At 34.3% G+C, this 15,713-nt stretch overlaps 1 protein-coding gene across 2 annotated transcripts in view; it reads right to left on the reverse strand.

Moving 5' to 3' along the window:
• Positions 1–15,713, reverse strand: part of HACE1 (HECT domain and ankyrin repeat containing E3 ubiquitin protein ligase 1) — a 94,715-nt gene that overhangs the window by 44,724 nt on the left and 34,278 nt on the right. For both annotated transcript variants that reach the window (XM_082668883.1, XM_082668884.1), the window contains 4 exons: positions 11,005–11,101; positions 9,951–10,052; positions 8,842–8,948; positions 3,166–3,316 (listed from right to left, as the gene is read on the reverse strand). In XM_082668883.1, the coding sequence (XP_082525009.1) occupies positions 3,166–3,316; positions 8,842–8,948; positions 9,951–10,052; positions 11,005–11,101 (457 nt within the window). The remainder of the gene's footprint in view (positions 1–3,165; positions 3,317–8,841; positions 8,949–9,950; positions 10,053–11,004; positions 11,102–15,713) is intronic.

The raw sequence follows: 15,713 nt of genomic DNA on the forward strand, positions 1-15,713 counted from the left end.
ATACATAATAATGATAAAAAACATCAATACAAAGTACCATACATATTAACTGTTACAGAAAAATGAGTCAATGACTATGGAAAATATTAGGCTTCTTGGCACTATGGAAGTATTACTTCATTTCATATTATTGAGTGATCTTCACCACAGAATTATATTCTACCTATAACAACGATTTGACAAGCATACATGATTTTCAAAAACATTTCAAGTTAACAAGTCAAAGCTATAATATATAATCCCAAACTTGTTGGACAATTTAAAAAATCTCAAGATCCATGTGTCAAATGAGATACAAATTTGACAGGAAAGCATTACTAACAAACTTATTAATAGCATCTTGAAATTCTGTTAATCGGACTGTTCTCAACTCGATAATGTCAAATGCCACGATCCAAAAGATAAGATCTTAAAGTTAAAAGTTTCTCAATCTTTCTTGGCTTCCAATTATAATTCTATGAAACCGTTAATAGTCGCAGCTTACTACTCACAAAAAAGGAGCATATCAAGATTCAAGAAGCCTAAACTCTCTTCCCCACGCTCACCCTACTTCTATAACCAGAACTACTTTCTCCTTCAGATGTTCCAAAGTTCGCAAGGCTCTAGATAAAAATCTCTTAACACTGAAAGAAGGGCTAAGTGTTAAGATTAACTTAAAGGACTTCTAAGATAAATCAGGAAACTAATAACAGGATGTTAAACAAACCTACTACAAACACATGGCCTATAAACCCACTCATTCTTAATGGAAAACCCATTAGCTAACCCCAACAATAAAGTGACATAGTAACTAGTTAATGAAATAGAAAGTAGGGATCAATTGCTACCATAGACAAAATGTGGTAAAAATTAAAATGGTATTTCCAATCTAAAATTGCAGTTAACTCACCAGATGGTTCAGATTTTTACAACTTCAATCATCCCAAAATGAAAAGACCTTAAATACATGGATGACAGTGTAGTTTCTATTTTTATCCATGTAAGTGGGAGGGCAGATCATTTTGCCATCCTCCAAAGAGTCCACATTTAATTCATAAAATTAGATAGAAAGAGATTAATCAGTTCCTTAAGAGTAACACTTGTTAATGTTTTAAAAAACTGGCTGCGTTTGTAACAAAAATGTTTTACCAAAGTGAAAGGTCAAAATTTAAGAGAAAATAAGTGCTCAGAGACAAAGGCAGTTGTCAATGATACAGGGAAAAAAAAAAAAAAACCTTAAAAAGAGAAATAAAGATACTAACAAATGAAATAAAAGAGAAGGAAAGAACTTTATATATTATATATATCATTGATATATAACAATGAAAACAAAGAGTCTGGATTCCATAAAAGAAAAGCTGAAAGAAAAGCAATAATATCCTTTTCTACTCTGTTTTATCTGTACTGACGGTCTAGATAGAAAAATAACATTTAAATCAAGCACTAAACGCCTATAAAGAGGTTACTTAGCACATAAGTATTTTCTGATATCATTAGCAACAGGTGGCAAATTGAAATTTTAACAAAAAATAAGACAATAATAAATATAATATATACTCAATTTGTCAACAGTGACCATATCTATACCTGGTTTGATTTTCATTCATCATTACAGATGAGTAGAAGGACAAGTAGAAAAATCAATCAGGAGAAGTTTCAGTAACAAACTGCATGAGTCATATTAGAACACATTAAGAACAACTTCCTGTAATATGAATGTTCGAGCAGTGAAACTCACTTAAAACAGCACTAACAAAACAGAGGATCAATAATTCAAATTCAAATTTTACAAAGACAGGAAGCTATCACTTCTAACTAGTATTAAAGGAAGTGGTACGTTGAAAAGCTAAAATCTGAATTACAAGAAGATGCATAACTTCCTTCTTCCAGGAGATGGCACAATAGGGGAAAAAAAAAGAAGGAAGAAAAAGACACATACACACACACACACACACACACTCGCGCGCACAACTGTGGGGGGAGGGAGAAGCATGCACACATGTGGCTGAACACTCCTGCACCAATGTAAAGAAAAAAGAGCCTGAAGCAGACGAACAGATGCACAGAAACTGATACATACCTATTCTAAAAGGTTATCATACCTATTCCAGGTATTAAAGAATTGACTAGTGTCAAAATGCTTGCTAACCATTTCTTTGTGTCTGCCAAAAACTTGCCATGTAAGACTAGAATCATTTAGCATACATCATTAATTTAACTTTATATAACTTCAAATTTTATAGATAAGTAAAGCTGTCAATCACAACTCATTTTTGAGGATGTGGCACGTAAAAACATTTATATCACCTTTTGGACAGACAACCTATATTTATACCCAAAAGACTGTTTAAAGAAATATAATTTTTCATGAACCCAAAAGCTAATTTTATACTATGAAAAGCTCTCCAGATAAATTACCTTTAAAAAAAAACATGAAAACAATTATTACACATTTGTCCAAAATCTGAGTTATCTGAAAATATAATGCCATAAAAAAGCATTAACAATAGCAATTATAGTCATGTACATTTATTAGCAATAGCCATTATAGTCATGTACATTTTGCTTACTTCACAAAATTGTAATTTGACATGGTTACACTGCCTTGGAAATCTTTCTTCCAAGGATTCCATTCATAAATGTGCTTGTAAAGAAGCAGCAGCTGAAGCAATATAAAATACATTAAGAAAATACCTCAATGTTTCTTTCTTGAAGTAACCCAAGGAATTGTTAATAAACCCAATAAATGAAAGTAAACTTATTTTTAAAAAAAATACACGGACACACACAAAACACAAACGATAATAAAACCTAATTAAAAACCGGATGTCTTCCTTCTGAATAAGACATATTTTTTAAAAATCGTGATGGCTGCATTTAGGACCTATAATCCAATTTAAAAAAGTAGATTTAATTATATTTAAACATTAAATACCTTTACCCTTAGAATAAAACACTACTGAAATTAAAATTTTACTTGTAAGAAAAACAGAAAGCTCACCAAATGAGACTTGCTGCTGATTAGACAGAGATGAAAGGAAAAAGGTCTTAGTTTACAAAGTGTCAATCACTGGTATAAACCAAATTTACATCCTGTTTATGAGGTTTCCAATTAATGAATGTATGCTTTGTCAAATTCATCTCTTTTACATCTATCTTCCTAACAACATCATATACTTCTCTGACCTTGAACACCTGGCTTCTTGGAGTTTTATTCCCATTGTAGCCCATATCGATTCCATTACTGGGAGAGGATGGACCAATTCGAAAGACATGACAAAATATCCTCACAATCCTTAAAAGGCTCTTCATTTGAGCATCATAATTACTAGATATGCTGAAAATAAAAATTAAAATATGAACAGATTAGATGGAATAAAACAAATTACATCTTAAAATACTGATTTTAAAACATTTTCATTACATTTACCATCTGTTTCATAATTTAACGAGTAAAATTTCTTTCCTGCCATGATATGGGATGGAATGTTTTGTTTACCAGGAAGTTAGCAAATGTACATTATTTGGATTGCATGTGAATGATTTATTTACTTTTAAGTAACTAGAATATAACCAATGATCAAAGCATAAAATATGAAGAAAATCACCAGTATAGAACAGTATATTTATAAATTAAACTAATTCTTTAGAACTCTGAGAACATTTCACTGAGAACCAATAGTAGGAATGTTGATTATGATCTTAGGCCAACCCACAACTGAATTGTAGAGGCTGAACTCTACTATTCTATCCATAACCCCATTTTCCCTAACTCATCCCAGAATAGTAACCAATTGTTCACATACAGAACATGTACAAATTGAATAATCTTAAAGTTACTATCTGTATCAGGGTGGTTCTCCATATTATGGGTTGTCTTATGACTGTATATAAATAAGGGAAATACATCCTACTATGAAAAAGACTGATCCAATTAATACTAAACCGTATTAAATATAATATAAACTTTCTTTGACTAATCAAAAAGCCCTTCAAAATCCCAGTGCCTGGGGATTGTTCATCATCATCATGAATATCAATCATTACTCTTCCACAGAGAAACTGTAGGAGTTAGGGTAAATGTGTATTGAATCTAATGATAGATCTTAAAAAAAAACTTGTTGTTGTTTTTCAGGGGTGGTTTTATTTTGAAACCTCCAACATCAGTTATCTTGTATTACAATGGTTACACAAAAGCAGAGTAAAGAGTTGCAATGACATTTGGGCAGAATGATATGACTGTCTTTGCATAAGTTTAATCATCAAAGCTTACTCTATCTTCCTCAGTTCATTAAAATCTTCCTCTATGGTATTTTTAGGTATCCTCTAACACGAAAAACAATAATGATTAGTTATGTGGAAATAGCAAATGCCTATTGTAAGTATTCAGATTTGATAAGTGAAAAATCAGAGAGTATTTTCTATTCTGGTGACAACTGAAACAAAATTTCCTGACATTTTTACTTCAACATTCATGTTGTTTTCTCATTCTAAAAACTATTAAATTGTTAAAAACAATACATAAAAACTAGCTATCAGTTACAAGTGTTAGTAAAATACAATAGCTATTGCTATCCATACTGTATTTGACTGGGATAGCTACAACACATTAGCAAAACTTTTTCTTTGTTTTACTAACTTTGAATCAAATGTGTATAGAATCATTAGTTTAACTCACTGATTTTTACATATTTGCCTTTACAAAGTTGTTTTTAATTCTATATCATAAGATTGTTGAGACTGACAAAAGAGAAATGCAGTATGGTTGAAACTATTTCCTTCTTTTATTGTGTTGCAGCTATTGGAAAAGTTAACTCCAATGACTCTCAAATTCTTCTATGAGAAAGATGTGAATTTAATTTTCCTCTGTGAAACTACCATATATATAAATATTTGTTTTAAGTACCTGATTTAGGGAACTTCATGAGTTACCTTAAGGTAAGAAGTATTCTCTTATACAATGGAGTCTGAACATCATCAATTATTAATATAGTCTAATAACAGTCTAATATAAGATTATTAGACTATATTAATATTACTTTACCCAGTTTAAACTTCTTCCAATTAAGTCACTGATCTAAAAAATGTCATTTTTCACTTTCCAACCAGTGAAATATCTCTTTCATATTATACGAAAAGATCATAAAATCCAAACTTCATCACAAACTGCTCCAGCTCATCACAAAATGATAATTTCTTCCCAAGCCACCAGGTCTCAAAATAAAAGTTTAAAAATTAGTTTCCTAATTCAAAGCCCTGTCAATGTACTTACCTTTGTTAATATAAGATTATACTTTCATTCAGTATCTTACTTAGCAAATAGCTGTGAATTCTCTTTTCATTTGCACATTGGTAACTATCTTTACCTTCAATCATAAATATATAGAAAGCAAGATGACTCACTTATTTAGTGAAACACAACACTATGTGCAAAAGGGCCCTCAGTAAATATTTATTATCTTCAGCAAATATTCCTAGAATCACTTAGACAAAAAGGCTAACCATTTTTCCGAAAGTATGCTAAATAACACCTCAATTGCCGCTAATTAATATGTATTTGAATTATTTTCTTAACTAAAATATCTATTAAAATAAGTGGCCAAAATTACATCACATTGTGGGTTAAGAAACATAAAATGATTGACAAATGAACAAAAGGAAGACAACCTGCAAAAGTACCATTAAACTAAATTGGCAGGGGGGAATGATTTGTATTTGAGGTCCTCTTAACAATCTACTTCGGTAGCTGTGAGATAACAGAAAAATATATATGTTTTCTGCCCCCAGCCCTTTTCCTGGCACAGAGCTCCTAAAAACCCTGTAATTTCTGAAGTGATAAGTGCACTAGGAGCACCTTCTGTTCTCATATTGGGTCTCTGACCCTGGTTCCTGACACAGAGCTCCTAAATCCCTTGGAATTTCCTGGGTGATAGCAGTAGCTTTTATTCTAATGAGGCAACTCTTAGTGGGCTTTTGGATGGGGGCTGGTCACCAGAAAGACCAAGCAATGATTAGAGACTTGGAATTTTCAGCCTTATCCCCCATTATCCAGAGAAGGGCTAGAAATGGAGTTAATGATCAACACACCCATGTGATGAAACCTCCATATAAAAAACAAAAATATGGGGGGTTCAGGGAGCTTCCAAGTTGACGAACACATCCACAAACAGGGAGAGTGACATTCCCCAACTCTATGGGGACAGAAGCTCCTGTACTATGGACCCTCTCAGACCTCATCCTATGTATCTATTCATCTGGTTGTTCATCAATATCCTTTATCATATTCTTTAAAAAACTGGTAAACAAAAGTAAGTGTTTCCCTGAATTCTGTGACCTGCTCTAGGAAATAACTGAATCCAAAGGGGAGGAGGTCATGAAAACCTCTCATCTGTAGTCAGGTAACAAAAGTTGTGGGTAATCTGGGGATCCACTAATTCCAAGTGGCATCTGTGGTGGGGGACAGTCTCCTAGAACTGAGCCCTTAACCTGTGGGATCTAATGCCATCTCTAGGCAGAACTGAGGTAACTGTAGGACACCCGGCTGGTGTTAAAGGATTGCTTGGTGTGGGGAATAAAAACTCCCACCTCTGGTTTCCAAAGTGTTGTGGGTGTGGTAGTAGTGTGAGAGTAAATGAGTGTGGATGTGGTAGTAGTGTGAGAGTAAAGGAGAAACACAGCAGGAAGACTAGGTTTTGCCAAGATGGTACCAATACAGTAAATTCTAACACAATACTAATAACCAATACTGGTTACCAATCCCAACAAAGAGATGTTTACAGACCAAATTGGCCATAATAACATACTCTATAAGACATATGAAAGGTATCATTGTAAATGGTGAGGCAGTAAGTCTAGCAAGGTAATTTTAAAACTTGTTCTGGCATGGATCCCTCTTTCCTACCCTGTTTCTCCTGTACCACTAATATCGCTGTCATTTTTAAGAGCTAAATTGGAGCCCAGGATCTGCTCTTTATCAATTAGTAAGGATGTAAATCCTGGTTCTTCTAGCCTAGCAAATCACTGAACTTCAATTTTCTTATATATAAAATGGAGATAATATCTAAATCATAAAGTCACTGTGAGGTTTAAAGGAAATAATGTATCTGAATGTTCTTTAGCTTATTAGAACCTGCTTAAGTACATATTAAAGGTGAACTTAAAATAAAAACAGAGAAACATAAATGCTTTCTGATTATTAGGAAGAGCAGAAAATAGGGCAGATATTTAAGTAGAAAAAACAAGTTTTCTAATGTAGGAAAACAGGTTAAGGTATTATGAGGAATTTAAAAAAGAACCATCATTATCACCAGCATCATCATCATCTCTACTACATGCCAGACATAATGGTTGGCACTAGGCTTACAGAACCTTATCATTTCATTCTTACAACAATTCATTAAGATATTTACTATCATTTTCCAAGAAGGAAATAAAATCCTGACTAGACTGTAAATTAAGTGTAGGGTGAGATCTTGTCTGTTTTACTCACTGTTATCTAGCAGATGGCCTAGTGGATAGCAGGCACTCAAAAATATGTATTGGATAGATGGATGGATGATGAAAGGAAACTCCGAAAAGTTACTTGCTGGGGTCACACAGTAAATGGTGATGTCTGGATTAAATCTGAGTCTAGCTGACTCCAGAGCCCATGCTTTTTACTCAGTATGTCTTAGAAAGTCCTCATCATATAAATGGATTAACAGAAATGGCTAATAAAAGGAGAGCATTATGTAAAGCTGGAATTCAATGAATCTTATAGACAAAGTTTAAAGTAGTCTCAAAAGTAGAAAGAGAATAATAGAAAAATTAGCAAATGGCATACTGAGTAGGACTGCTGAAGAAAGACTTAACAGCTAAAAAGACACAAGAAAGTAATCTTGGACCATGATGTGTAAGGGGCCTTCTAAGCAAACAGTACAGAGTGTGATTCTGGTCTGAAGTATATGAAAAGTACGAAGGAAGACAGGAATAAAGGGCTAACATAATGGACTTGACAGCTCATTTACAGAAGCAGCATACAGTTGGGAGGAACAAAGTCCAGTTCCACATACAGAGGTGAGAGAAGACCACGACCTATTCTAATACTGTCAATGTATTAAAAGTTGACATGAAAAGAAAACTATTGGGTTAGCCAAAAATTTCATTTGGGTTTTTCCAGCTTACGGAAAAATCCAAACGAACTTTTTGGCAAACCCAATCAAAGGAAGAAAGCATCCATAACAGAAGTAGGCCAAATTTAAGCTAAGAAATAACACATTAACCATTTTTAAATGGCTGTTTACTCCTAACTGGGGTGACTAACCACATACAAACAAGCGGAGGTACAGGAAAATATATAAAGGCACTAACTTCATGGACTTAGTGATGAGCCATTAAAAGCACAGATTTGCAAAAAAACAAAGAACTGAACTGAGCGGGACAGTTCAGGGAGAAAACTTTATAAAGAAGCATGAGGGTATAATACTGCAAGGCTGAACAGTAGCCTATACCCAGTTTTGTAAATTACTGATCAAGATTCCTAAACTACGTTCTTGATTCTTTTTTATGAACATTTTACTTACATGACTAGTCTAAGCAATCATTTTCTAAAATTCTAGACACATAAGTCCAAATCCACTTAAGTAAGTCTCTATTTTTAGTCTCTTTAGACAGGCTAAAGTCTCCTCAGGAATAGCTGATTGCCCTGATCCTTTAAAACAAAACAAACAGTGATAACTCAACAAATGTTTAGAACATCTTAACACTGACAAAAGACATCAACAAAATAATCAACAAAATACACTATTCCCAGAAAAGCCTAAAAAGTGACGAAGCTGACAGATATTGCTGCCTACCGATTTGCTTATATTGTGAAACACTTACCTCAGCAACTTATGACCATTTGTTGTGGCAACTTCAGCAAGGCTTGTTAGAATCTTTAAATACTGGTTCTCACTTTGCTGAGATAAATGCTCCAGAACTTGCCGTAACTAATTTTTTTACAAATAAAAAAATGTGATTACATAATAATCCACTAAACTTTGTCAAGAAATTAAGTACCTATTAGTTTAGTAAGTATCCCAAAGCTCAATTAGCTGAAACCAAGTCCTTTACAGTTATTTGGTCTTGCATAAAATCAAAAGCTTATAGAGAGATAAGATGACATACAGTATTTGTTCAAAATCACCCAGTGAAAAAGTATAAACAGAGAGAACAGAAATAACCAAGTTTATTTATGGAAAATTAATTCCAAACTTCTAAAAATGTAAGAAAAAAACTCTGTAATTATTCAAAGAGTAGAACTATTAACAAATACAGAGCTCAGTAAACTAGTGATTACTAATTGTAACATGATATTCCTCCTTAGATTCTTTTCCTCTACCTATGGGAAATATTCTAATTATCTTAAGGAGAGATCAAAGGCACAGAGGACAGAAGACTCATAGCGCCAAATATTAGCATAAAGTTTATTAATTGTTATATAATTCATACTTAACCTATAATGCAGATAAGCCAATTCAAATTACTTAAATATTTATAATAATAAAATCAATAAACACATTTGTAAGATGCCATATACACCAAACATGAACAAAGCTTGTTCAGGGGCTTCCCTGGTGGTGCAGTGGTTAAGAATCCTCCTGCCAGGGGCACTGGTTCAAGCCCTGGTCCGTGAAGATCCCACATGCCACGGAGCAACTAAGCCCGTGTGCCGCAACTACTGAACCTGAGCTCTAGAGCCCGTGAGCCACAACTACTGAGCCTGCATGCCACAACTACTGAAGCCCACATGCCTAGAGCTTGTGGTCCACAACAAGAGAAGCCACCACAATGAGAAGCCTGTGCACCATACCAAAGAGTAGCCCCCGCTCGCCACAACTAGAGAAAGCCCACATGCAGCAACGAAGACCCAATGCAGCCAAAAATAAATAAATTAATTAAAAAAAAAAAAAAGCTTGTTCATTTAATAGCTACCAGCACAATTACATTACCATGTTTTCTCGGAGATCTTCATTCTGTGTCATTTGAATAATTGTCTGGAAAAGCCTAGGGTGATACTGAATTAATACTTCACAAGTCTCTCCATATCCACCCTAAAAACAAGATTTAAAATTATCTAGGTTTAAAAACAAAACTCCTAAAGGAAAACATTTCTTCTATATATAAGTCTGACACCAAACATGTGGGATTTCCACACCAACCAATTCTCCAATTCTCTGTGGATACCGATTGGGTGTCCAATTTAATTCAATTATCATGCTAACTGCCTAGAGTTAGGGCAGACCACACAGTAGGGTTCCGTCCCACAAGAGTGCCCCCCACTTCAAAAGCCAATCACAAGTCCAGGTCACCCATACTTCTGACTAACCAGCTGTACGTAAGGAACTCCCTCGACCTCCTCCTCAGGTTTGATAATTTGCTAGAACAGCTCACAGAACTCAGGGAAACACTTTATTTACCATTACCTGTTTATTATAAAGGCTACAACTCAGGAACAGGCAAATGGAAAAGACGCATAGGGTAAAGTGTGTGGGAAGGGGCACAGAGCTTCCATGCCCTCACTGGGCATGCCACCCTCCCAGCACTTTGATGTGTTCACCAACCCAGAAGCTCTCTGAGAACCACACTGTTTAGGGTTTTTATGAAAGTTCCATTACACAGGCCTGAATGACTAAACTCAGTCTCTAGCCCCTGACTCCTCCCCGGGGGTGGGGGAGGAAATTGCCTTCTAATTACATGGTTGGCTCACCTGTCAACCAGCCCTGTTCCTGAAGCTACCTAGGGCCTTTCAGCCACCGCTCATCTCATTAATATACAAAAAGACATGCTTATCACTCTGGAGATTCCAAGGGTCTTAGAAGCTCTTGTGTTAGGAACTGGGATAAAGACCAATATATATTTCTTATACTATCACAGTTCCTTTTAAAGATCATATTCTTAACAGAATAAAAATCTTTGCACCCATCCTCTCATTTGAGGAAAAAAAGTGATCTTGTCGGTTTCTCTTACAAAGTAAGGGACTAAGAATATATGTGAACAGCGTACCTGCACACATAAATCCAAAGGGCTTACTCCATTTTTATCCGGCAGATATTTGGCTCCTCGCAACAGAAGAATCTGTGCTGTGTCTCTCTGACCATGACTGTACAGAAACAAAGTTTAAACATATAATCTTTTTAATTTTAAGTCTTTCTCTATAAATTATGGACAGTTAGCATCAATCAACAGAGGATTAATAATCTTAAAAAATTGAGAGGAAGATCTGAACTACAACCTCAACCGTTAGAAAAACTTCCCAACGTTAAGTCATACTTTTTACAATGTAGATAAGAAACTGGCCTACTGAATCTTAGAATTGAACTTGGGACACATTACCTACAATAAATCATAATATTTTGGGATAAGTTGCTGGTACTCAGGCTTATGCTTTATTTTTTTCTTCCAATCTTTTCCTTCTCAACTCTAGCCTGACCACCTCCCTACACATACATCCAAGTCTCCAGACCTCTAGGTCCAAAAGAACCTCAATACTCAAAACAAAAGTACATTTTATGACACTTTAATATGTGGTAAAAAAATAAAAACAAAGGAAGGAGAAAAGACAAATATCAAAATGAGTAAATGGGGGGGATTCATTAGCCAAAAATACTAACTAACTGCCAACCTTCATTTTATCCACCCACTCAGTTTGGCTTCTGCTGACAGCTATTCAATCTGACATGGAATGAACAACTCTCATCCACATGCCCCATTCTCTCTAATTGTTCTTTCAAGTAGGTTTAACAACCACTCTTTAAGCTAGGAGGAAGCTGCTTTCGGGGTAATAATAACTAGACTCTACATTTCGTTATTAAATGAGCTAATCTGATCCTAGACAGACAATAAATAATAAATTTATAATGCAGGGACATTAAAGTTTAAAGCTAATTTTACAAAATGCCCAAGGAAGTCATACAGTTTGGAAGAGTATCTCATCAAAGAATTTTATTTTGTAAATTGATACAGCCACTATGGAGAACAGTATGGAGGTTCCTTAAAAAACTAAAAATAGAACTACCACAGCAATCCCACTACTGGGCATATACCTAGAGAAAACCATAATTCAAAACGACACATGCACCCCAATGTTCATTGCAGCACTATTTACAATAGCCAGGACATGGAAGCAACCTAAATGTCCATCAACAGAAGAATGGATAAAGAAGATGTGGTATGTATATACAATGGAATATTACTCAGCCATAAAAAGGAATGAAATTGGGTCATTTGCAGAGACGTGGATGGACCTAGAGACTGACACACAGAATGAAGTAAGTCAGAAAGAAAAACAAATATCGTATATTAACGCATATATGTGGAATCTAGAGAAATGGTGTAGATGATCTTATTTGCAAAGCAGAAATAGAGACACAGACATAGAGAACAAACGTATGGACACCAAGGGGGGGAAGCAGGGAGGTGGGATGAATTGGGAGATTGGGATTGACATAATACACTATTGATACTGTGTATAAAATAGATAACTAATGAGAACCTACTGTATAGCTCAGGGAACTCTACTCAGTGCTCTGTGGTGACCTACATGGGAAGGAAATCCAAAAAAGAGGGGATATATGTACACGTATAGCTGATTCATTTTGCTATACAGTAGAAACTAACACAACGTTGTAAAGCAAATATATTCCAGTAAAAATTAATTTAAGAAAAAGAATTTTATTTTGTAGATGAAAAAAATTACTATTCAAGCACAAGTGAAACTAGAACTCAGATCTCTGGTCTTCTAGACCAATACTCTTCCCACAGTACCATTACCTAAAAAGGTATGTTATTTCACAAAGACTACACAGATTCCTCAGAAACTTAAAACAAACAAATAAAAACAACCTATTCTTTCTTTTCCACAAAATGACGCTGCATAAAGTATAATTGGACTTAATTTAAAAAAACAGGATCATACTAGGAAGCTGGTGGCAGGCATTAGGTATATCACTCTCTTGATACTTTACTGTAATACTGATTACCTTCCTTAATACAAATATCGACAGACGAAAACTAACTTAAGAACAATATCTAATTTACTCCAGAAAAAGCAGAAAATCAAGAAAGCAAGTACATCAGCAATCCCTCCAAAAGCAACAGTAACTAATTTTACTAGTCTACATTAAGAAAATTCTTCATCAATCATCATTTGTCATTTGTCAGCTGGGCATGCTGGCCAACACATTATATATTACAGCTAATAGGAATTACTTTATAATTAACACTGTTCTATTCTGTATAATACCTAAGTGAAAAGAAACTAACTTGAGCTTAATTTATTTAAGGAGTCAGTGATTTCTTTCCGAGGACCCAAGGTTCTGAGAAACCCAGATTTGCAAAGCTATTCTGCTCAACTTTAATGACATTTCTTTTACAGTTATTATCTGTGTTAGATGTGTTTAATCTTTCCAACTAAACTATAAACTTCTTGACAATACCCTTGTTCTATAACACCAAGCATGGCTTATAACATGTACTCAATATACTTGTTGAGTTGAGGGCTTTAATTTTAGATACCATTCATCTGACAAGTAAGCATTAAATAAGGTACTAAGCTACACAAAAATAACAAAAAGACCCGAATCGTTATTTAGGATTAATTTTGTACCACATATAGCAACAAGAATAATTAATATCAAGAAAAAAATACCACTATGACATCTTTAGAAAGCTGGAGTAATTTCTAAAACTACATTAAAATCTCATCTGTGAACAGGTGGCATTTCATTTCAAAAGTAAATTAAAAGAAATGATTGCTAATAATATATAAAATCTGCATAACTTCATTAGGGGCTCAAGTGCCCCATGTGTAATATTGCAAAAGATAAAGATTATCCTGTTACAGACTGCTCAAAGTGTCGCATGAAAGACTTTTCAGTTCAAATAACTGCAAAAATTTGCTCAATGAATAAGTATTCTTTACAATTGAACTTATTTTTTTTATATTGATTGAGATAATACTCCCTTCAAGGAAATGCCAGTGTATTTTCTGGAAACTAAGAAGTTGGCAAAGATTTAACTAATAAGAAACGTGTAGTGCTTCTAAAGCACTTAGAACTGATTTCTCAAGCACTTTCAAGTCTCCTAACTTCAGGCTTTGCAGTGATACAATTTGAAAATTTGGCTAACAGTGCATATGTACTATATATATAACAACATTTTTTGGAGCTGCTTATGAAACAAAGAGGCCATATTTTCTAATGGTCCTTTTCTATTCTAAAAGTTTGCAATTTTGAATCTATGGACTGTTTCACGTGGCTACTTTGTGAGTTTCCTAATTGAAAGGAGTTGCTTAGCAGTAGCTGCAAACTATGTTCAGAATCTTACCTGTTTCTCACTTTATTACAGACCTCCAAAATTCCATAAAAATCTCACTAATTTACTGTGTCTTTATAACCCCAGCTAAACCTTGCTTTCCTTTACAGAATAAAAGTTTTCTGCAGATACAGAAAATATTTGAAAATCATTATACATCCAAACCTTTATTTGAGGAACCCAGTTAAGGGAATGGGAAGTATTATGACGAATATAAAACCAATCTAATCATTTAAGGACCTGAAGCATTTGCAGATACCACATAAAAGTCCTGAAAACAAAGGCACCTGAATGGGCGGGGGGGGGGGGGGTCAATATATGTGTGCCTATAGTCCACATGAAAGAAAGCTAGTGAATTAGAATGTCTTGTACAAAATACCTAGAGAGGAAAAGTGGCTGGGAAATAGTTCCTGTCATAATTTTAGGTCAAAATCAATCTGAAATGACTCACTCACAGAAGCATTACTTTATTAAATAGTGCTCAGAATTAGAACAGAATACAAAGGAAAAAAGAAAAGGCCTGCCTGTATGATGGGATAAGAGTCAAATTTCTTAGAAAACCATGCATTGCAATGAAATTGAAAGAGGACAATACAACTTTGCGCTCACTGGGTGTGGAAAAGTGTACTAGAGCTTAGTGAGCACCTACCAACTACTAAGTATAAAATCCTCTGCAGGATGCTTTATATAAGCCACCTCATTTAATTATCACTGTAGTCCCACGAGGCAGATATCAGCATTTCCACTTTACAAAGAAACAAAGCTTCAGAGGTCAAGAAACTTGACTAAAGTTGCATAGCTTTGGGGATGGGATTTGAACCCTGCCTCCTATATATTTCAATACAGTTTCGATTTAAAGAAACAGTTTTAGCAGTTAATCACTGAATTAGACATATGACATATCTAGTAACATCCCTCAACAATTAAAATTTACATTAAGTTCAGCTTTATATCTTAGAGCCCTGTAACTTGTCTGCAGGATCAACTTGTTCTATTTCTCACATTCCTTTCCCTTTCATTTATCAGAGACAATACATTGGGAATAATTTATAATTTTTAATGTATACCTCTATCTAGATATCATGAATATAATTAGAAGTCTGCCTATAAAATGAACCATGTTCCATATTTATCATCCTGCAACAATGAAGAATTTATATTCTAGTTTCAATTTTAATCATATTTGCTTAGCCATCTCCGTTCAAAGAGAGCTAATGTTTGCTAGATAAAAACTTAATGATGGCTATACAGTACTAGCAGAAAGTACTTCTAAAAAATTCTTTTACCATAACCCTATGCTCAGACTAACTATACAAATATCACAGTTATGTGAACACTAATATATACCTATATTTTACCAGTATACATGGCATTATTTTATATATTTTTATATATTTTTC

This window comes from Grampus griseus (assembly GCF_964374135.1).
Source record: "Grampus griseus genome assembly, chromosome: 13".
NCBI lineage: Eukaryota > Metazoa > Chordata > Mammalia > Artiodactyla > Delphinidae > Grampus > Grampus griseus.